The sequence below is a fragment of the Dasypus novemcinctus genome, chromosome 24 (genome assembly GCF_030445035.2).
Source record: "Dasypus novemcinctus isolate mDasNov1 chromosome 24, mDasNov1.1.hap2, whole genome shotgun sequence".
Classification (NCBI taxonomy): domain Eukaryota; kingdom Metazoa; phylum Chordata; class Mammalia; order Cingulata; family Dasypodidae; genus Dasypus; species Dasypus novemcinctus.
In genome coordinates this window covers 2236952-2258294 of record NC_080696.1, presented here as the reverse complement: position 1 = coordinate 2258294, position 21343 = coordinate 2236952, and the positions used below count along the sequence as shown (strand labels likewise).

The 21343-nt window shown below is 48.8% G+C and overlaps 1 protein-coding gene across 1 annotated transcript in view; it reads left to right on the top strand.

Annotated features, from left to right (window-relative positions):
• The window catches only part of DNAAF9 (dynein axonemal assembly factor 9), a 131188-nt gene that overhangs the window by 78390 nt on the left and 31455 nt on the right, over nt 1–21343 (top strand). Inside the window, exons 12-21 of the mRNA XM_058287457.2 lie at nt 4791–4872; nt 5725–5761; nt 12725–12812; nt 13831–13907; nt 15452–15496; nt 16399–16444; nt 18558–18669; nt 19278–19348; nt 19605–19655; nt 20631–20718. Of these exons, the coding sequence (XP_058143440.2) occupies nt 4791–4872; nt 5725–5761; nt 12725–12812; nt 13831–13907; nt 15452–15496; nt 16399–16444; nt 18558–18669; nt 19278–19348; nt 19605–19655; nt 20631–20718 (697 nt within the window). The remainder of the gene's footprint in view (nt 1–4790; nt 4873–5724; nt 5762–12724; nt 12813–13830; nt 13908–15451; nt 15497–16398; nt 16445–18557; nt 18670–19277; nt 19349–19604; nt 19656–20630; nt 20719–21343) is intronic.

Sequence of the window (21343 nt, the reverse complement as noted above, 5' to 3'; positions counted from 1 at the left end):
GAAAGTGCAGCCTGCCCAGGAATGGTGCCGCACACACGGAGCGCTGACACAACAAGATGATGCAACAACAACAAAAAGAAACACAGATTCCCAAGCCGCTGACAACAAGAGAATTGGACAAAGAGGACACAGCAAATAGACACAGAGAACAGACAACTGGGGTGGGGGGGAAGGGGAGAGAAATAAATAATAATAAAAAAATAAATAAATAAAAAAGAATCAACTCAAAATGGACCGAAGACCTAAACGTAAAAGCCAGAACCATAAAACTCCTAGAAGATAATCTAGGGAAACATCTACAAGACCTTGGAGTAGGTGGGGGTACTTAAACCTTATACCCAAAGCATGAATGACAAATAAAAAATTGATAGATGGGACTGCCTCAAAAATAAACTCTTCTGTACCTTAAAGGACTTTGTGAAGAGGGTAAAAAGACAGCCTAGTCAATTTGAGAAAATATTTGGAAATCACACATCTGACCAGGGTCTAATATCCATGATATATAAAGAGAGCCTACAACTCAACAATAAAAAGACAGATGATCTGATATAAAAATGAGCAAAAGACCTGAACAGCCATTTGTCTAAAGAAGAAATACAAATGGTGGAAAAACATGAAAAAATGTTCAACATCACTGGCTATTAGAGAAATGCAAATCAAAACTACAGTGAGATATCATTTCACACCTACTAGAATGACCACTATTAAAAATAAAACAGAAAACAACAAGTGTTGGAGAGGATGTGGAGAGATAGGAGCACTTACTGTCAACAGGAACATGGAATGGTATGGCCATTATGGAAATCTGTTTGGTGGTTCTTAAAGAAGTCAGACATAGATCTTCCATGTGACCTGACAATGCCACCACTGGGTATATACCCAGAAGAACTGAGAGCAGTGACACAAACAGACATCTGCACACTGATGTTCACCGCAGCATTATTCACAATTGCCAAAAGATAGAAACAACCCAAGTGTCCTCCAAATGATGAATGGATAAACAAACTGGTATATACATGTGATGGAATATTATGCAGTAGTAAGAAGAAATGAAGTTATGAAGCATATGACAACATGGATGAACCTGGAGGACATAATGTTGAATGAAGCAAACCAGGTACAAAAGGACAAATATTGTATTTTTGCTATTATGAGCTAAATATAATGAGCAAACTCATGGAGTTAATAGCTAGAATATAATTCATCAGAGAATAGAATGTGGTTAAGGAATGGAAGGCCGAGTTTTAATCTGTGCAGAATTGGTCAAAAATTGTTTGTAAATGACTGGAAATGAATAGAACTGGTGAAAGCACATAATGGGATTTGTAATTAATAGTGCTAATATATGGGTATGATAGTGGTTTGTTTTTTGTTGATATTTTTTCTTTGAGTAATGAAAATGCTTTACTATTATTAAGTGATGAATGTACAACTTTGTGATTATACCAAATGCCATTGATTGTACACTTTAGATAAATTGTATGGTTTATGAACGAAAAGACATAATAGGGTGGTTTGGGGGAAAATACTCCAATAAGATATGGACTACAGTTAGTAGTAATACTTTGGTGATGCTCTTTCATAATTTGTTACAAATGTTTTACAATAATGCATATTATTAGGAGCTCTATATGGTGTAATTTGTATTTGTTTTGTAGGTTCACAACTTTCACTGTATACTTACTGTTTATGTATGTTCATGTATGAATGATAGACTGCAATAAAATTTTTAAATGAAAAATAACAAATTTTTAAAAATGCAGTGAGTGGACTTAATAGCATAATGGAAAGGCAAGAGGAAAGAATCAGTGAACTTAAAAGTAAAACAATACAAATTACCCAGTCTGTTCCACAGAAAGAGAAAAAAATGAAGGAAAAAATGACCAACACCTCAGAGATTTATGGGCCCATCACATATGATCTAACATTCTTGTCATTGGAGTACCAGAAATTGAGGAGAAAGAGGTTGGGACTGGTAAAGTATTCAAGGAAATAATGGCTGAAATTTTTGCAAATTTTCCAACAACCTGAACCTCCACATTCAAGAAACTGAGTGAACCCCAAATAGGATAAACCCAAAGATACCCACACCAATACACATTCTCATCAAATTTATAATAACTCCAGGCAAAAAATCTTAAAAGCAGCCAGAGAGAAACAACACCTTCCCTGTAGGGGAAAAACAGTGCAAATGACAGCCAGTAGCTCATCCAGAACCAAAGGGGCCAGAAGGAAGTAGCACACTTTTCAAGAGCTGAAAGAGAAGAACTGTCTCCCTAAAATTCTTCCTCCAGTTAAAATATTGTTCAGAAATGAAGGAAAATCAAGGTGTTCTCAGATGAAGAAAAACTAGAAGAATTTTGTTGCAGCAGACCAACCCTAAAAGGAAATTCAGTCTAGACAAATTGGGATGCTTGAAGGAGCCTTGGCACATCAGGAAGGAAGAAGGAGCACGATGAGAAGACCCGTGTTCTCGGCACCGCGCCGTCTTGTTCCTGTAACAGTGGAGTCGACGTGCCCTCCACAGCCGGGGCCTCCAGTTCTCGGGGTGCTGTCACATAAGCTCTGGGGTTCCATTCTCGGGGTGCTATCACATAAGCTCTGGGGTTCCATTCTCGGGGTGCTGTCACATAAGCTCTGGGGTTCCATTCTCGGGGTGCTGTCACGTAAGCTCTGGGATTCCATTCTCGGGGTGCTATCACATAAGCTCTGGGGTTCCATTCTCGGGGTGCTGTCATGTAAGCTTTGGGGTTCCATTCTCAGGGTGCTGTCACGTAAGCTTGTGAGTTCCAGCTCTCAGGTGCTGTCATGTACGCTTTGGGAGTTCTGTTGACAGAGTGCTTTCTTGTAAGCTCTGGGGTTCCATTCTTGGGGTGCTGTCATGTAAGCTCTGGGGTTCCAGTTCTCAGGGTGCTGTCACGTAAGCTCGGGGGTTCTAATTCTCGGGGTGCTATCACATAAGCTCCAGGCTCCAGTTCTCGGGGTGCTGTCACGTGAGCTCCAGGCTCCAGTTCTTGGGGTGCTGTCACATAAGCTTGGGGGTTCCAGTTCTCGGGGTGCTGTCATGTAAGCTCCGGGGTCAGCGCTTTGTGCTGACCTTCCCTGCCAAGTCCCTCAGTCACGGCTGTGCTCACAGCACGCTGTCCACCTGAATAGAGCACCCGTGCCCATAGCTCCAACTGCCCACCTCGTTTAGGCTTTGCTGAGTGACCTCCTTGTTCTCTTGCCTTCATCAAATCAAAAAAAAAAAATACAAAACAAAAACAATGCACCACTGAATTGTATGCTTCATATTGGTGAATTTTCTGTTTTGTGAATTTTGTTTGAGAAAATATTGAATGAACAAACCCGAACGCCACACAGTGATGTTGGTAACTTGCTCACGGTCTGAGGTCATGGCTGCTTGACCCCTGTTCGCAAGTCTCTCTGGCACCACAGGGCCTTCCTTACGGGTCCACTGCGCGCCCACCACTGCGCTGCTGAGGGACTCGCTGTCTGGCGATGCTGCAGCATGAGGCCCAGGCCGTAGGGGTTCTTCGCACTTTGGTAATCAGATCTCCACTTTACAGGCAGGGAGGCTCAGCAGTCAAGGAACGCCCCGAGACCAGCTCCGGGGTGGGGAGCCCTGGCTGCGCACCTTCCTTTTCACTCTCTGGCTGGGTAACATGCCATCTTTTCCATTTCTGGGCCACTTGTGAATAATTTACAGATTAGTAAGTGCCATGGGAAAATGCAAACCCTGCTTGTTTGATTTTTAACAGTTTTTCATTGCATACGCAAATAGAATTTTCTTACATATATGCATATTGTGCCAATTTATTTTTTGATGTGCATGTCAAAAAAATTGACATTAATATGTGCTTACCAAAATTAACAATGTTATTTAAGGAAGCAAGTTTGAAACACTTGGTACGTTTTTTAAAAACCTTTAATTGGGGACATTTTGGGAATCCAAGGAGCATGTTTAATTGAGGCTATATGCATACTGACAGCATTTACTCTCCGGCATGACTTCTCACCCAGGCCGTGGCTGCAGGGTCGTGGTTGCCCCACTGGATTAGCGATGAGTCTAAGTCCCCATTTCACTTCTGCAGCTTGGGTTCGCAGTATTCAGAAAATAGTACAGAAAAATGCCATGTGTTCTGGTGGAGTAATGTGGAAGGAGCAAGTATTTGTGTCCTGTATAACTGTTATGTATGCAGTGTTAATCTCCTCTGGTGCTAGTGGTAGCGTTTTTGTATTTTGTACCTGCTGTCCTGACAACCCTCGTGAGAGAGAATGACATCCAGTCTTATCTCTGTATAAATGAACAATTAAACAGGGAAAAAGTAAAACCCAGAGACATTCATTTTCTCTTCTGCAGCACCTTAATGTGCAGAGATGAAATGCGAGTGAAGGTGGGAAGCTGGGTAGTGCTCCTTTCCTGAGTTTCAGCCACCCTGCACATCTGCTGGTCGCGTTGGCCCTTGCTGTGAAAGTTCTGTACTGAGTATAAGGGCTTTCAGAGCCCAAGGACATTTCCTGGCCTTTCCTTCTTAGTTGTGAATTCATGAGCATCCGGGTTGGCTGAGTACCTAACAGCAACTTTAAAAAGGAAAAAAAAAATTAAAAAGATACATTTTGGTGGGAGGGGAGACTTCAGGAGATTTTTTTCCTTATGTCTTAAGAAATAATAAATGAGCTGTTGTTAAAATAAAGTGGATTTCCTTAACAATAGACTTTTTATTTCTCTGCCATAAATCATAATCCAAACACACTAAATCCCTGTCCTTTTTGCTCCTGCCATGCAGGTGGCACAATGTGTCTCACCAAAGGGACCGCTTTCTTGCTCGAGAACGTACTTTTTTGGAGCTACTCACATTCCTTACTTGGGTAAGTCCTGGTAGTCGTCCATCGATGCCCGTCATTTTGAAGTTGACCCACAAGTTACTGCTTCGATCAGAAGCTTGCGGTGCCTGTTTGCAGGCCGCCAGCACCGTCTCTGGATGTAGCCAGGGAGTTGACGTTCCTCACACATTTCTCATGGGACTTATTTCAGGAGGAAAAAGCAGTTGAGCGTGTACTGAGCCTAACCATTTGCAAGACCTGTGCTCAGTGTCGGAGGCAAAGCACAGGCCGGGTTTGTGATCATAGGGCTGCGCCTGTGGTGCCTGCCCTGTCGTCCTCGTGGGGAAAAGCGAAGCAGGGAGTGGGAGGAGGGCTCCAGGAGCTGTGAATGTCCCTGGAGCAAGGGCGCCGGGTTGTGGGACACCCAGAGAGGCTGGAGGCCTTGGAGAGACGGGAGAGGGCCCTGGAACCGGGTCTCAGCGCTGCTGCCTGTCGGAGCCACTTGCCTCCTGGGTAGTGGGATGGGAGCCAGGGAACGTTGGAAAGAAGCACGACTGCTGGGGCTTAGAAAATCAAGGAGCCTGCTCCTTTTACCTTGTAATTTAAAAATTAAAGATGAACGCAAAAACATTCTGGAGACTCAGGTTCTGCACATCTCTGGTATTTGGTCGTGATGCTGGGTGTGTGATGAAAGAAGAAAATGTCAGGATAAAGGGGTGAAGGTCCAGGAGAATAAGGGGAGAGCCAGGTTTCACTGTTGTTTGTGCCTGCCCTGCATATTTAACTTAAAAGCCAGATTGGCACTCCTGACGTGTCCCTGTAGTGGAATTAATAAATTCTTCTGTTTACACGTCCCCTGAGCTGGTCACGTTTTTAATTCATGATGTTTGTTCACAGGTGACGACGGCAAGCTGCCCAAGAAAACAGAACAAATGTAAGGCTTCGTTCCTATTTCAATTTTCTTTAAAAAAGTTGAGTTACTCAGAACTTGTAGCTGTCCTGTCTACTCCCTTTTGCGATCAGGAGTGGGTGAGACACCGGGTTTATGGGGGGCAGAGCTGCGCAGCTCCCCGGGAGGCTCCGGCCATCCACGCTGGGAGCCGAGGCAGAGGCCCCTGCAGCTGCTGCCTGCCCCTCCCTCTGGAGCCCAGACTTCTGCCTGCAGCACCAGACATTTACATGGCAAAATTCTCCTCAATATGTTTTCTGCAATAGCACATTTTTATTGGGCGTTTCCCCTAGAACAAAACATCCTGAAACCTATTCTATGTGAAACCCCATCTGGTCTGAGGAGTGCTTTCTCTGAAACTGGCACCTAAGCTGTGGAGAGAACTGGCGTCAACCCAGTCTGTGTACCCTTAGGAAGGTCCTAGGGTTGGCATGTCTCCCACCACATGTAGCAGGAAACCAGAGATAGGAACTAAATTTGTGGACGCTGAAACTACTGAATTTCAAAAGGCATTCTTTAGAAATAGAAGCGTAGCACTGTTCTGTTACTGCCTCACTGAATAGCCCAACAAAAACTGGTGCCGTCTAAACCAGTGTTTTCCAAAAGCCAGCAGTGATGAGCCACACAGGATCACCTAAGGAACTTCTCAAAATTATAGGTTCTCCCGGTCCAATCCCAGAGCTTGTTTTTATTTATTTTTTATTAGAGAAGTCGTGAGCTTATAAAACAGTCACGCATAATGTACAGCATTCTTACATATCCCCCCTCCACCAACACCTTACATTGTTGTGGAACATTTGTCAGAGGTTGTGAAAGGAACACGATCAGACTCCTTCCACAAACTGTGGTCCATAGTGTACGTTTGGTAACTATTTTTCATACGCCCCCTGTTTTTAACACCATATATTAGTATTGTGCATCTGTTACAGCTCATGAGGGAATATTCTCATATTTATACTCCTAACTATAGTCCATCTTCACCATAAAGCTCACTGTGTTATACAATCCCATGCCTTGTACGTTCTGTCCAAAGTGGACAATCAGTAGCTCTCACTTTCACCAGAGCTGTGCAGTCATGGCCCCAGTAAACCTTTGACTGTTTTCCTTAGTCCCAAAGAAAAAACTCCATACCCACCCCCCACCATTGATCCTCAGTGTTGGTACAGCACCTTCTTTGACATTGATGGAAGAATATTACAATATTGCTCTTAACTATAGTCTATAAATTAATTAATTCTATTTTTCCCATGCATCACCTTATTCTTAGCACCATGTAATAGTGTCGTACATTTGTTCTGGTTCATGGAAGGACATCCTTGTATTTGTACTATTAACCACAATCCTCCACCCCTGCGTTTGCTGTGTTAATCAGTCCCTATTATTCTTTAGCTTTCTGTCAACTGACGTTTACGTTCCTAGACTACCCCTTTCAACCACAATCCCATTTATAAACCAACCATGTTATTAATACACTCATGGTGATGTGTTACCCTCAACTCTCTCCATCTCCACACTTCTACAGTCAAGCTAATTAAAAATTCTACATATATTAGGCATCACTACCCCTTCTCAGTCCTCATCCTACCTCCTCGTAACCTATAGACTACGTTTTAACTCCATGCATTTATTCTTCATATTTAGTTCATACTAGTGAGACCATGCAATATTTGTCCTTTTGTGTCTGGCTTATTTCACTCAGCATAATGTCCTCAAGGTTCATTCATGGAATCATATGTGTCCCAATTTCATTTTTCCTTACAGCAGCATAGTATTCCATCATATGTATATACCACGTTTTGTTTATCCATTCATTGTTGACAATCACCTGGGCAGTTTCCATCTTTCGGCAGTTGTGAATAATGCCTTTGTGACCATTGGTGTGCAAATGTCTGTTCATGTCCATGTTTTCAGTTCTTCTGGATATGTTCCTAGTAGGGAGATTGCCAGATCATATGGCAGTTCTGTATTTAGCTTCCTGAGGAACTACCAAACTGTTTTCCGCAGAGGCTGTCCACTCTACATTCTCACCAAAAATGAAGAAGTGCTCCTATTTCTCCACATCCTCTCCAGCACTTATAGTTTTTTGGGGAGTTTTTTTGTTTGTTTTTTAATAATGGCCATTCTGGGAGGTGTGAGATGATATCTCATTGTCATTTCGATTTGCATTTCCCTAGTAGTGATATTGAACACTTTTTCATGTGCTTTTTGTCCATTTGTATTTCCTCTGTGGAGAAATGTCTAAGTCTTTTGCCCATTTTTTAATTGGATTGCTTGCTTGTTTATTGTTGAGCTGTATGATCTCTTTATGTAGCATGGAAATCAAACCCTTATCAGATATGAGGTTTCCAAATATTTTCTCCCATTCAGTGGGCTGCCTTTTTACCTTCTTGACAAAGTCTTTGAAGCACAAAAGTGTTTAAGTTTGAAGAGGTCCCATTTATCCATTTTTTCTTTGTTGCTCGTACTTTAATTGTATGGTTTAAGAATGCCCCACCTCCCACCAGATCTTGAAGATGTTTGTTTCCCTACATTTTCTTCTAGGAGCTTTATGGTTCTAGCCTTTATATTTAGGCCTTTGATCCATTTTCAGTTAATTTTTGTATAAGGTGTGAGGTAGGGTTCCTCTTTCTTTTGAATATGGATATCCAGTTCTCCAGCACCATCTATTGAATAGACTGTTTGGCCCCAGCTGGGTGGGTTTGACAGCTTTGTCAAAAATCACTTGACCATATGGGAATGTAGAATGATATGGCCACTTTGGAAGTCTGTTTGGCGGTTCCTTAGGAATTCAGATATAGATCTTCCATGTGACCTGGAAATACCACTACTGGGTATATACCCAGACAGAACTGAGAGCAGTGACACAAACAGACATCTGCACACCGATGTTCTTAGTGGCATTATTAGCAATTGCCGAAAGTTGGAAACAACCCAGGTGTCCTTCAAATGACAAACGGATAAACAAACTGTGGTATATACACACGATGGAATATTATTCAGCTATAAGAAGAAATGAAGTCATGAAACATGACAATGTAGATGAACCTGGAGGGCTTTGAGTGAAGTAAGCCAGGCACAAAAGGACAAATATGGTGTGACTTTGCTATTATGAACTAAATACAAAGAGCATGCTCATGGAGCTCAGTAGCTAGAATATAAGTCACTGGCGAGAAGACCGTGGTTAGGGAATGGAGAACTCAGGTGTAATCTGTGCAGAATTGGTCAAAAGTTGTTTGTAAATGATTGGAAATCAATAGAAATGGTGAAAGTCAATCACAGGATATAGAATTAGTAGCGCTAACATATGGGTATGATAGTGGGTTTTTAAAAATTTTCTTTTTTTTTTTTTTTGGAGTAATGAAAATGCTCTAATACTGATTGAAGCAATGAATGCACAACTCAGTGATTATACCAAATGTCATTGATTGTACACTTTAGATAGATTATATGATTTATGAACAAAAAAAATAATGGGGTGGTGGGGAAAAATACTCCAAATGTAAGATATGGACTATAGTTAGTAGTTAACACTTTGACAATGCTCTTCCATAATTTGTTGCACATGTTTCACAACAATGCAAGGTATATATGATAGAGTGATATATGGTAGCCCTGTATTATGTTATGCATGTTTTGTAAGTTCACAACTTTAACTATACATTTATTGTTTATATGTTTTGGTATGAATGATAGACTTCATAAATTGTTTTTTAAATGGAAAACAAATCACTTTACCATAGATGTGAGGGTCTGTTTCTGAACCATCAATTCAGTTCCATTGGTCTATCTTTATGCCAGTTACTATGCTGATTTCATCACTGTAGCTAGGTAATATGATTTAAAATACAGAAGTGAGAGTCCTCGAACTTCATTCTTCCTTTTTAAGATGTTTCTGGCTATTTGGGGTCCCTTACCTTTCCAGATAAATTTGATGATTAGGTTGTCTTTTAAAAAGGCTGCTGGAAATTTTATCGGGATTGCATTAACTCTGTACATCAATTTGGGTAGAATTGCTAACAATATTTAATCCTCCAATCTATGAACACAGAATGTCCGTCAATTTATTTAGGTCCTCTTTGATTTCTTTTAGCAATGCATTATGCTTTTCTGAATACAAGTGCTTTACATCTTTGGTTAAGTTTGTTCCTAAATATTTGATTCTTTTAGTCACTGTGGTAAATGGAATTTTTTTTTTGCTGACTTCATCATCAGATTGCTCATTGCTAGTGTATAGGAACACAACTAATTTTTTTTTGCATATTAATCTTATATCCTGACACTTACCAAAATCGTTTATTAGCTCTAGTAGCTTTGTTGTAGATTTTTCGGGTTTTTCCAGGTATAGGATCATATCACCTGCGAATAGCGAAAGTTTTACTTCTTCCTTTCTTATTCAGATGACTTTTTTTCTTTTTCTTGAATGATTGTTCTAGCTAGAATCTCTACCATTGTATAAACCAACAGTGGTGACAGTGGGCATCCTTATCTTGTTCCCGATCTCAGTGGGAAAGCTTTCAGTCTTTCACCGTTGAGTATAGTATGAGCTGTGGGTTTTTCACATATGCCCTTTATCCTGTTGAAAAAGTTTCCTTTAATTCCTATCTTTTGGAGCGTTTTTATCAAGAAAGGATGCTGGGTTTTGTCAAATGCTTTTTTTTGTAACAATTGAGAAGATCATGTGATTTTCTTCTTTATTTGTTAATATGACATTTTACACTGATTGATTTTCTTGTGTTGAACCACCCTTTGCATGCCTGGGATAAAATGCACTTGATCATGATGAGTAATTCTTTTAGTGTGTTGTTGAATTCAATTAGTGAGGATTTTCTTGAGGATTTTTATATCTGTATCCATTAGAGGAATAGGTCTGTAATTTTCTTTTTTTGTAATATCTTTATCTGGTGTTGGTATTAGGGTGATTTTGGCTTCATAGAATGAGTTTGGTAGCCTTCCTTCTTGTTCAATGTTTTGGAAGAGTTTGAGTACAATTAGTGTTAGATCGTCTTTGACTGCTTGGTAGAACGCACCTGTGTGGCCTCTGGTCCCACGGTCGTTCTGGGGAGTTGTTTGAGGACTGCTTCCATGTCTTTGCTTAAAACTGTGCAACGCTTCAAGGGCTTGAGTATTATCCTCGCTCAGGGGCTATGCTAATCTCTGCTCTGGTGTTGGTATGTGCTGCCAAGTGAGCACCCAGGGCTTCTTAGAGCCCACGAAGCTGTATTAGGAAAAAATGTAAGAAAGTAATACAACCACCACCAGAAGGTGCAGAACTGAGAAGAGACGGTCAGCCCACTCCTGTCTGGCCCTGCCCAGCAGATCTTGACGCCCGTCTCCCTGGCCTTATCGAGTCGAGGGTTATTTGTGTGGCTGTGATCATGTGTGCACTGCTTTTTGCGGACTCTCTTCACTTCTCACACGTCAGTGGCTGCCGTCTTGTGTCGTGTTCTCTTGTGTGTCCCCTGCCGCCGTGCCTAGCCATTGCCTTAGCCGTTTCCCCTAAAGCAGGAGCCTGGGCCCCCGGGAGACTTGCCGGCTGCTTGAGGTGGAACTTGGCCTTGTGCACCTAGAGCCGGCAGCTGCGGTGCCCTCCCAGCTGAGAGCACAGCCGTCCCTTGTCGCGGCCTCGTGCCTGTGCCCGAGCCAGGCCTGAAGGCCTGTGGAGAAAGGGCACTGGGCAGTGCTCGAGCAAGCTGGGCGGACCGCCTCGCCGTTCCCTGGTATGCAGTTCCACCCTTGGGGCTGAAGTGTGGAGGAGTCTGGTCTCGGGCCAGCTTCCCAGGCTGCCCTTCTGCCCTGGTCACTCATCTTCAGGATGTGTTAGAGAGCCTTGGCACTATCATTTTACCGTGTTCTTTCTCTGACCTTTTTTCCTCTGCCCAGCCCAAATCTCTCAGGTGTAGCTGAGATTGAAGGAGAGGGCCGTGCCACAGTCACAGTGGAGCAGACAGCAGGCTGAGAGCTGATCTGAGTCAGGCCTGCCGTTGGTTTGCTGTGTCCCCAGACACCCCCCCCCAGGGCCCTCAGTTGCTTCCTGTGAGAAATGAGAAGCATGGACCAGATCATTTCTGTTTCCTCTCAGCGTTCAAACTCCCTGTTACAAGGTTTTCAGAGGCTTAAAAACCGCATAATCTTAGGCAGGATTTTCAGGTTCCCTGCTAGGCTCCTCCCCTCCCTGGAGGCTCAGAGGTGAGCTCCTTTTTTCTGGGGTCAGCCTGCAGAGCCTGGGTCTCCTCTGAAGGCAGCGGGTCAGTTACGGGCAGCTTTGTGCCCGCCTCCCCGCAACAATTGGCAGTGTCTGTCTGAAAGCGGGTTGGTTGCCGCAGCGGCGGGCTGCTGCTGCAGGGATGCTGGTAAGACCCTGCAGAGGCAGGCCAGCCCCACGGCAGAGACTCTCTGGCCCTAAATGCGGAGGTTGAGAAACCTTCCCTGAAGGGACGCAGGCTTGGCCTTTCTGAAGACTCTCATGGCAGGACTCTTTCCCAGTTAGGCCAAGAAAAGGCCATCATAGAGACCCAGCAGTGCTGAGGCCGACAGCAGGAGCTCGGGGTGGGGAAGGGGAAGGAGAAGGAGCGCGCAGAGGCGCCTGGAGCCGGTGGTGGGGAGCAGCCCCCTCTGTGGGCATTCTCTCCTTGTCCCGAGGTCCCGCAAGGAGCAGCCTTGCACAGGCCTGGCGAGGGTCAGGAAGCTGCGGCCCCGGAGGAGCAGCAGGTCCTGTGACACGGTTCCAGGTCCGGGTCAGGGCCCGCACGTCAGCTTTTCCCTTGGGGCACAGGCAAGGAGGCTCGTCTTTGGAGAGGGGCTCAGAGGAGCGGACAGCTCGGAGGCACAGGGCTTGGGAAGGTTCTGTGCTGCCCTTTCCTCGAGCTGTTTAAAGTCACCTCCATGAAGCCCGCTGTCCACGGCATGCAGCCCTCTGCCGCGTCTGACCTCCCTCCTCTGTGTCCACAGCAGGCTCTTGTCCCAGGTCTACGCTGCAGTCATCGAGGCCGTGCTGGCGGGCATCGCGTGCTATGCCAGGACGTGCTGCTTAGCTGAGGTAGGTCTGCCATGCCTCTCTCGCTCAGCCGTGGTGTCGTCTGTGTGCTCTCTCTGGCCCTCGCGCTTGTGTGAACTTGGGCCCTGATGGAGCTGCCCCTGGCCAGAGCTGCCTCCAGCGCGTCTGCTGCCTGGGAAGCTGCAGTCCCAGGAGGAGCGCTCACCAGGCCATGCTGGAGGTAAACAGCACTGCGTCAAGTGTCGTCTGAGGGTTAAAATGACTCCTAAAAGTTAAAAATAAAAACATGGGCTACTGTGAATTATAACAAAGGTAGGTCAGTTTGTTTGTAGCTACATGTTTGGTTTCCTGTAATTCAGTGTTTCAAACAAGAACTTAAGTTTAGAAAGTCTGATTTGCCTCTCCCAGACAAGCCCCCGTGCTCGTTTGTTGACTGTGAGCTTCTTTCCATTTGCGGTTCTCCTGCTGAGGTAGCTTCCTGTATCCCACCCAGCAAGGGGACGAGAAGAGTCGGCTGATGCTCTCCACTGCCAGTAGGACCTTTCCTGCAGGAGCCGCCTGGCACTGCGGAGGTCACAGGCGATGTAGCTGTCAGAGAGACCAGCCATAGCCGCCAGCTCCTGGCCCTTTGCCCTCCTCACTGCACTCTTAGAATATGGGGCAGGAGCCTGTGCAGACAATGGGCTGTGCTTCAAGGCCAGCCCTCACACCTGTGTCAGCTCATCTTCCATGGCTCAGCTGTTTGAAGATTCTTAGCCTCTGGCCGAACTCTGAAGGCAGAGGTCCTCCCCTGGGCTCAAGAAGGGAGGAGAAGGCAGTTTCCAGACCTCGCACTCCCAGCGCGGCATCTGGGTGCCGTCCCCCGGGTGGAGCAGGTGCCAATGGTCTCCCACCCGCGGCCCAGCCTGAGAACGCAGGCACCTCTTCCTCCCCGAGCGCCTCCCACTGGCGCCTGTTGATGTGAGCCCAGTAGGCGCATGGGGGGCAGTGTTCTGGCCACAAGTCAGGAGAGCTGCTGTTCCGGGAGGCGACAGTGACGGCTTCTGTGCTGGTTCGACAGGCCAGGGAGGAGGCGGAACAGATGCTGGGGTCAGCGCTGGAGTCCTCTGCGCTGGCGCAGCTGAAGGCAGCCCTCTGGTAGGCGACAGCCGACACCTTCTCTACGCACTTTTGAATGTTTGTCTTGAAAGCCCTGCTCTCCCTTGGATTGTTTATTTGGTTTCCCTCTCACAAGCACTCCAGCACGAGGCTCTTGGAAGGCGCTGTGGAGGCCAGGGTGCCAAACGGAATGTCTGGGGCTGGAACCGGAGGGTGCTGGGCCAGGGGCTGTGGGTCTGGCCATGCCGGGTTTGCTGGGCATCAGGCTCCCTGGCAGTCCTCCCTGGCACATCCCCAGTGTGCCGCGCTGCCCCTGTGTGTGGTCACCGTTGCTGAAGCTTCGTGTAACCCTCACTAGGACGTCTTGACGCACTCGAATGCAGGGGACATGAAGCCCCCTGCAGATCACTTCTGGGACGTGCCCTGTGGCGCCCCAGGCCTCGTCCACACTTCCTTACCCTGGAAACTGAGAAGGGACGTCAGAACGACAGGCCAGTCAGCTGTGCCAGCCAGAGTTCTGTCTCTGCTGTTCCAGGAATGGAGGAGAGAACCAGAGCCCCCGAGCACCAGCCCGACCTTGGGCAGCTCCAGGAAGTGTGTGCTGCGCTGTGCCACGTGCCAAGTTGTCCTTGGTCTGCTGGTGTCCTGTCAGGAAACCCTTAGAGGCCCTTAGGCCCATGGTGTGGGCTTAGGATGGCTTCGATCTCTCCCTGGGGCTTCTGACCTTGTCCTCTAGCCACGAGAGCAGAGGGAGGGAGGCAGCCTGCTTCCCTGAGGCCTTGTGCTGCGCTGTTCGTGGCAGACCTCGGTCTAAGTTTCTTTGCTGTCCCGCTCTGTGACCTTGGGTAAGCAGGGGATTCTGTGCACCCGTCTGAAAAACGATGCTGATTGGGAACTTAGCACCTGACAGGTAGGCGTTACCTGCAGCGGGGTCTTCTCCTTCCTGTCAGCATGGCCGACATAGCCCACTCCTCTCCTCGGGCCTTGCCCAAGCCCACTTCTCCCCAGGGCAGCACATGCCTCAGTCCCAAGGCCTCCTGGCCCTGGATGTGCAGCCTGGCTGGAGAAAGGAGCCACAGAAAACACAGACATGGGAAGAGGGACCCACTCAGGCATCAGGCCAGCAGGCCTTCTCCACACGGCCAGGAGGTGGGTGCGTCTGACCACGTGCCTGACCAGCCTAGTGCTTGGAAAGCTGCTTTTACAGAGGGTTTTGTGGTCAGTCCTCAGGAGACCCCTTGTGCCACAGCATTAGAGTGGACGGTGAGACCTGGCTTCTGCCTGGCTCAAGGTCCAGTGGCTGAGAGTCCCAGCCAGAACAGGGTGTCAAGGCTGTGGGCCGCTCCCAGTCGGCAGTGGGCAGCAGACCTGACCCACGGTTCTCAGGACAGCCCCGAGGCTCTGCACAGAGGCAGCACCATGGCTGGACTCAGACACCAGCCCATGCCTGCTGACGACTGGGTGGCCGGCGTGGGCTGGGAGCCTATGGGAGCTGTGTGAGGCAAGGCCCCGACCAGCTCCGTGCAGCAGTGGCTGGGGAGTGTGCACGCTGACTTTGTTTTCGTTTTGTTTTTGGTCTACAGCTCCAAGGTGTCTTTTCATATACAAGCTGTGAATAATCAGGGAAGGTAAGTCTGTGATTACAGAGAATCCTCATTTGGGGCAAGTTTAAGGAGCAAAAGGAGAGGCACCGCTGCCCTGGCCGTGGCTGCCGTGGTGCTGTCCTCAGCAGCACCACGCTGACCAAGGCGCTCCAGGCCTGGGCTCGGGTGACAGTGCTCAGCCGAGGCCCAGACCCCGGGTGCAGGCGCTGGACTCTTCACTCGAGCAGCCTGTGTGTGTGCAGCCCGGTTCTGACCATCTCTGAGAGAAGGCTAGGTGTGCGGGTTGAGATTGCCAGGTTGAAAAAGAATATCGTAAATAAGCCTCTTTTTTCTGCTATAGTTTTCTCTTTTATTAGTAATAAGTTAAAGACAAAAACCTTTGTTTTTTAGAGCAGTCGTGGGTTTACAGAAACACAGAAAATGTAGTGTTCTGCGCCGCCCCCCCAGCACCCCCTGTTATTGAGGCCTTGCCTCGGGGAGGTGCACTGGGTGCAGCTGGTGAGCTAGTGGTTACAGTTACGCTGCTAGCTGAAGCCCACAGTCTGCGTTCGGGCTCACGCTCTGTGTTCGGTCTATAGGTGTTGGTTTGTTTGGTTTGGTTTTTGGTTTTATTGTGGTAACAAATATACAACATAAAATTTCCCATTTTAACCGCTTTCTAGTATACAATTCAGTGCTGTTGGTCACATTCTCAACATTGTGCAGCCATCATCACCCTCCGTTACGCAAACTTTACATCACCTCCAACAGAAACAGCGCCAGTTAAGCGTCAGCCCCCATGCCCCCACCAGCCCCTGGAAACCGGTGTTCTCATTTCTGACTCTGGTTTGCTTATTCTAATTGTTTCATATCAGTGAGATCACACGGTATATGTCCTTTCATATCTGGCTTGTGAATAACTCCTTAATGAGTCTTTTTCCTCCTAGGATTGTGCCCCTGGAGAGTGAAGACAGCTTGTGCTTTGTGAAGACTGTAAGCCGCTGGCTGGGGTGACCTTGGAAGGCGTTTCAGGGGACTGGGCAGTGTGTTCCTTGGCGTCCCTGCCAGCCTGAGGACCCTGGGGTCAGGATGCCCCCAGCACGCAGGGATGCCAGGCCCGTCCACGACCCCGCTGCCTGGCTGGGCTGGGGGAGGGCTCTTTGTGACCTTTGAAGGCTTCGTCCAAGTGCAGAGAGCGCTGTCAAGCCTGCGCGATGCCCCCAGCTGCAGCCGGGCGTCTTGGCAGCGCCTCAGCCTGTGAGCTGGGGCGCACCCGGCCAGGGCAGTGGCTTCGAGGTGCGCTGAGCGCAGGCACCTCTCCCTCCGGGGCTGACGGCCTGCGGAGGCTGGAGCTCCTGGGCCAGGTGCTCCAGGCCGAGGCCTCCTTTTACCCCAGAGCATCCGCTCACCTCTCAGAAGGTTGACAAGCTCTCAGGGATTAGATGGGCACGCCAGGGTTGTGGCCGTGATGTGCAGCCACTGCCTGAGCCCTGATTCCAGCTTTTGGTCCTGGGAACTGGGTGGGCAGGTGAGAGTAAGTGCAAATGTCCCTGTCACCAGGGGTAATCAACTCAGGGTTCCTCATCCATAGGACATAGTGCAGCAAGGTAACTTCCTAAGGCTGTAATTCATGCTTTCATAATTTGCTCACTCCCTGCATCCGTTAGCATTCTGTGTTGCTCTTTTAGAAGCAGTTAGTTTCCTGGTGTGTGTGACATCGTAAGACAATGAGAAGTGCTTTCTGATGTATAGGTGGGGATACAGCCCCTCCAGCAGACGTTAAAGTCACTTCTCCCTAGACTCTGCTGTGGAGCTGTAGAGGGTGCCTGGCTCTGCAGTGGATGGTAAGGGACGATGACCGGAGCCCAGCGAAGTCCTGCCATTAAGGTCTGCACTGCACAGCAGCAAGTCACAGAGGAGAGAGGGTGTCGGACTAACGCTTCCCCTCCAGTGCCTGTGCTCTTCTCAGCAGAGGAGGTGCTGCCTCCTCCGTGAAGCCCTCCTCCAAGCACTGTGTTCCTGGAGAGCTGAGTGCTGAGGGCGGTTCTGTACACGTGCCACGTGGCACGTGTGTGAGCATCACCCTGTGCCTTCTGCGTGGCATAAGTGTCCTGAGGACGGCTGGGCCAGGTCTGTGCCTTCTCTCCCCACGTCACGTGGTGGGAAACATGGCAAGTGTACAGGAAGTGCCCTGACTAGACAAACCTTCTGACTGTCAAGCACAGTCAGAAAATTATCTAAAATAAATGCCGAGTCTACCTGCCACTTCTGTACGTTCTGTTATCAAGGCACTGTGGAAAATCAAGTCAGTGTTAACTGTTGTTTTCCTTTTTGCCCTCTGCTTTCTGCAGTGTACGTGCGTGCCTGTGTGCGTGCATGCATAATGAGAGTCCGGCACTTCTGTCAAGAGCCCCGGTCTCTTGGCTCTGCCCTGCGAGTGCGACAGGGCCTCTGGCAGGACGGCATGGGGAGGAGTTGTGGCCGGCCCAGAGCGGGCTCTAACTCCCACCTTTCTCTGCCTCTCTTCTGCTGGAGTCTCATTTTAACTGAGGCATCGGGGCTTTCTTACCAGCCTTCAGGAGCTTTCTCTGAGTTGCTTCAATTTTTTAGCCTACTGACGCCCCTGTTTTTATTTGTCTTGGCCATAAAAGCCTGCAGTTGTTGTTTTTTTATTTTCTTGCACTGAAAGGAGCATATGCAGGTGTCGACATGTACCCAGAAATGTCCATGAAGACATGTATGTGTGATTATGTGACCACCTTTCCATGCCAGTTCAGAACATAAGCCCAAGCCAAAGAAGGGTTTCGTGAGAATGCGGAAATGCTGGGAAGCGAAGCACGGACATGGCGGTGTGCAGAAGCCTGGAGGAAGCTGCCCTGCTCCCTCCTCATGGGCTGGAGACAGGCACAGTTGGGAGCAAAGGCTGTGAGGTCACCTCGAAGGAGGATTCGGAGGAACCTGAAGACCCCTGCTCCTCAAGAGCGGCTCTCTGGCCATGCAGCAGTTGCAGGGACTAGTCCAGGATAGCGCCTGCTTCCCTAGAAATGCCCCCACTGGCCGGGAAGGGCTCTGGGGTCCCTTTCTCACCCTCTCTCCTCTGATGCAGGCTTGTATGACCGTCTACGATGTCCCAGACTTCCTGGGAGGAGGAGGCTGCTTAGGGTCTGTCGTCTTCTCAGAATCCTTTTTGACGTCTCAGATCTTGGTGAAAGAAAAGGGTAAGTGCATGTGGTCTTTGGAAAGCAAACCTTGAATGCTTTGGGTTGTTTTTGGTTTTTTTTTTGGTGAAATAAACCACAGACTAAGTCAAAAGACCATCAATGAGCTGGTGGAAATACTGGAACACTTATGACAAACAAAGTGTATCTTAATTTGTGAAGATCTCTTATAAGTTAATAAGAAAAAGCTACCCAGTGGCAAAGTGGGCTGTAGATACATGAACAGGCGGATCAAGAAGTGGAAGTGAGGTAGAACCATATATATTAGAAAATGTGGAACCTCACTGTTAGTCAAGAAAAGGCAATTTGAAACAATAATTACATACTATTTCTCAGCTATGTTGGCAAGGAATTTTAGAGTGATAATACCCAGCACTGATGAACCTGGTAATGATTGGTTTTTAATGTGTCTACCTGGACTATTTGGATAAAAATTAGAAGTAAAACTAAAATGGACTAATTCCCAGGCCTCATTTAAACCCTGTGGAAAGCAGTGAAGCTAATCGGGGGGCCGTTGTCATCCCCACCTGCCTCCCCGTCCCAGATGCGGAGGCGGGGCCTGTGCGGGCGAGGGGCTGGCGTGAGTGCGCGTCCCGGTCCTCCTGCAGGTGGCGCTGTGACCGCAGACACCCGCGTGCTGGTCCTCACGGCCGCCGTCCCCAGGTTCTGCTCCTGGCTGGTCAGTGCGCGTCATCCTGGGGGTGGGCGCAGGTGCGGGGCAGTCGCGGCGCCCTTCCGGGGGAGCCTCTTCATGCCGTCCCTGGTGGGGTGGCAGTCCTGACCCCCAGCCCTCGTGGCCAGCGGCCAGCTCGCCGGCTCCTGGTGCTGAGGCTCTGGGGTGGGTGAGGGACCATCAGGTCATCTCCTGGGAAGAGGCGCCCAGCAGGGTTTTGTCCTGAAGTCGTAAATTGAAAATCTGCTCCTTGTGGACACAGGTGGAAGACAACGAAGTAAAATTGTCTGAGAAAACCCAGCAAGCAGCGATGGTAAGAAACCAGTTCAAAGCTTTGCATCTTATTGCTGATCTGAAGGTCCTGTGCGGGTGTTCCGTTTTTCTCTGCACTCATCCTCTTCTCAGCAAAGCTCTAGAAATAACTCTTTAATGGGACACAGAGGGATTCTGTCACCATTAGGCCTTCTGATGATTTTTAAGAATCACTTGGTTCTATTAAAAGCAGATCCCAGGCCGACCTAGGCAGGTAGAGCTGAGAGGTGGAGCTTGGGGCCAGGAAGAAGCTGCCTGCTTTTCCGTAGAGGATTTCAGTCCCTTGGAGCTGCACAAGCCCTGCAGGCTTCAGTGCCTGACTCGGCCAGCCGGGGAGGCAGAGCCGGTATAATTTGTCCTCTCGGGGACCCTCGCCCCTGGGCTGTGGGGGTTGGAGTAGAACGCTGTCCAGGTGTCCAGGCGCAGGCCATGGGCGTTTGCTGCCCTCCCAAAAGCTCGCTCACGTGCACCTAGGTTACCAGGTATGGTGCTTGCACCAGGACCTGCAGAAGAGTCACCACTGCCAGGGGCTCCCAGGCTAGTGGGGCTGGACGGCTGGGCCATCGCAGGGCCCTTGGGCGGGGCCGGCCGGTGGAGTCACATTTCGGGCCCCGCTCCAGGGCGAGTGGCAATGGAGGAGGTGAGGAGGGTCGGGGTGCCCTGCGGGCCGAGCAAGCTGAGTTCCTCCGCTGGACCCTGCTCTCGGCGCTGTCCTGCTCTGGGTACAGGCTGTGCCACTGTCGTCTGGTCAGCCTCCCGAGGGGCCCTGCCCTGAAGGACGCCGATGGCAGTGGGCACAGGGGGCCTCAGCACCCCCTTTGCAGCATCTGCAGAGCCGAGAGCCGCATGACGCCAGAGGCCCCTGGCATGGGCGGCCTGAGGCTGCCTGAGCAGCTCTTTGGACAGAACAGGCGTGAGTCCTGGGCAGGGAGCGCTGCGCTGCACTGATGCTGCCCGCTCTCTGGTGTCTTTGAAGGGGGACGAGTGCTTCCTGGGCACCTTGCTGACGGCAGGAGAAGGAGCGCGCCTTTACCCCAGCAGCCCCCTGGCTGGGCCTGAGGAGGGTGAGTAGCGGGGACTGTCCTGCTGTTGGGCCCTGCACACTCAGCAGTGGCGGTGTCAGCACGCCGGCGCTCGAGAAGGCCCGTCAGCGTGGCGGTGTGCTCTGAGCGCTTTTCTCCTTGGATTCGCCCACTTTGCGAATGAGGCTCGTGCTGGGAAGGGCTGGCTGCAGACTGCGCCTGCTTCTCACTGCCTGAGGGTAGCTCTCAGCACGGGCTAGAGGGCAGCACGTCCAGAAGTAGAATTTCAGGCCCAAAAATTTGGATTCATTTTCTATTGCAGTAAAACAAATTACTACACATTTAGCAACTTAAAACATTTATTACCTCACAGTTCTGTAAGTCGGATTCTCTGCTAAGGGTCTCACAGGACAGAAGTCAAGCTGTCAGCCGGGCAGGGCTCTAATCTGGTGGTTCTGGGGAAGAGGCAGCTTCCAAGCTCATCCCGGCTGCTGGCAGGATCCAGTTCCTCGTGGCTCTAGGCCTGAGGTCCCGTTTTCTTGCCAGCTGCTGGATGGGGACGCTCAGCCCCTTCCCTGTTGTCCGTGCCCCATAGCTTCTCCATCTTGTGTCAAATCCCTCTCACTGCAAGTGTCCGCTCGCCTCTTCTCCAGTCCGAGGAAGCTTC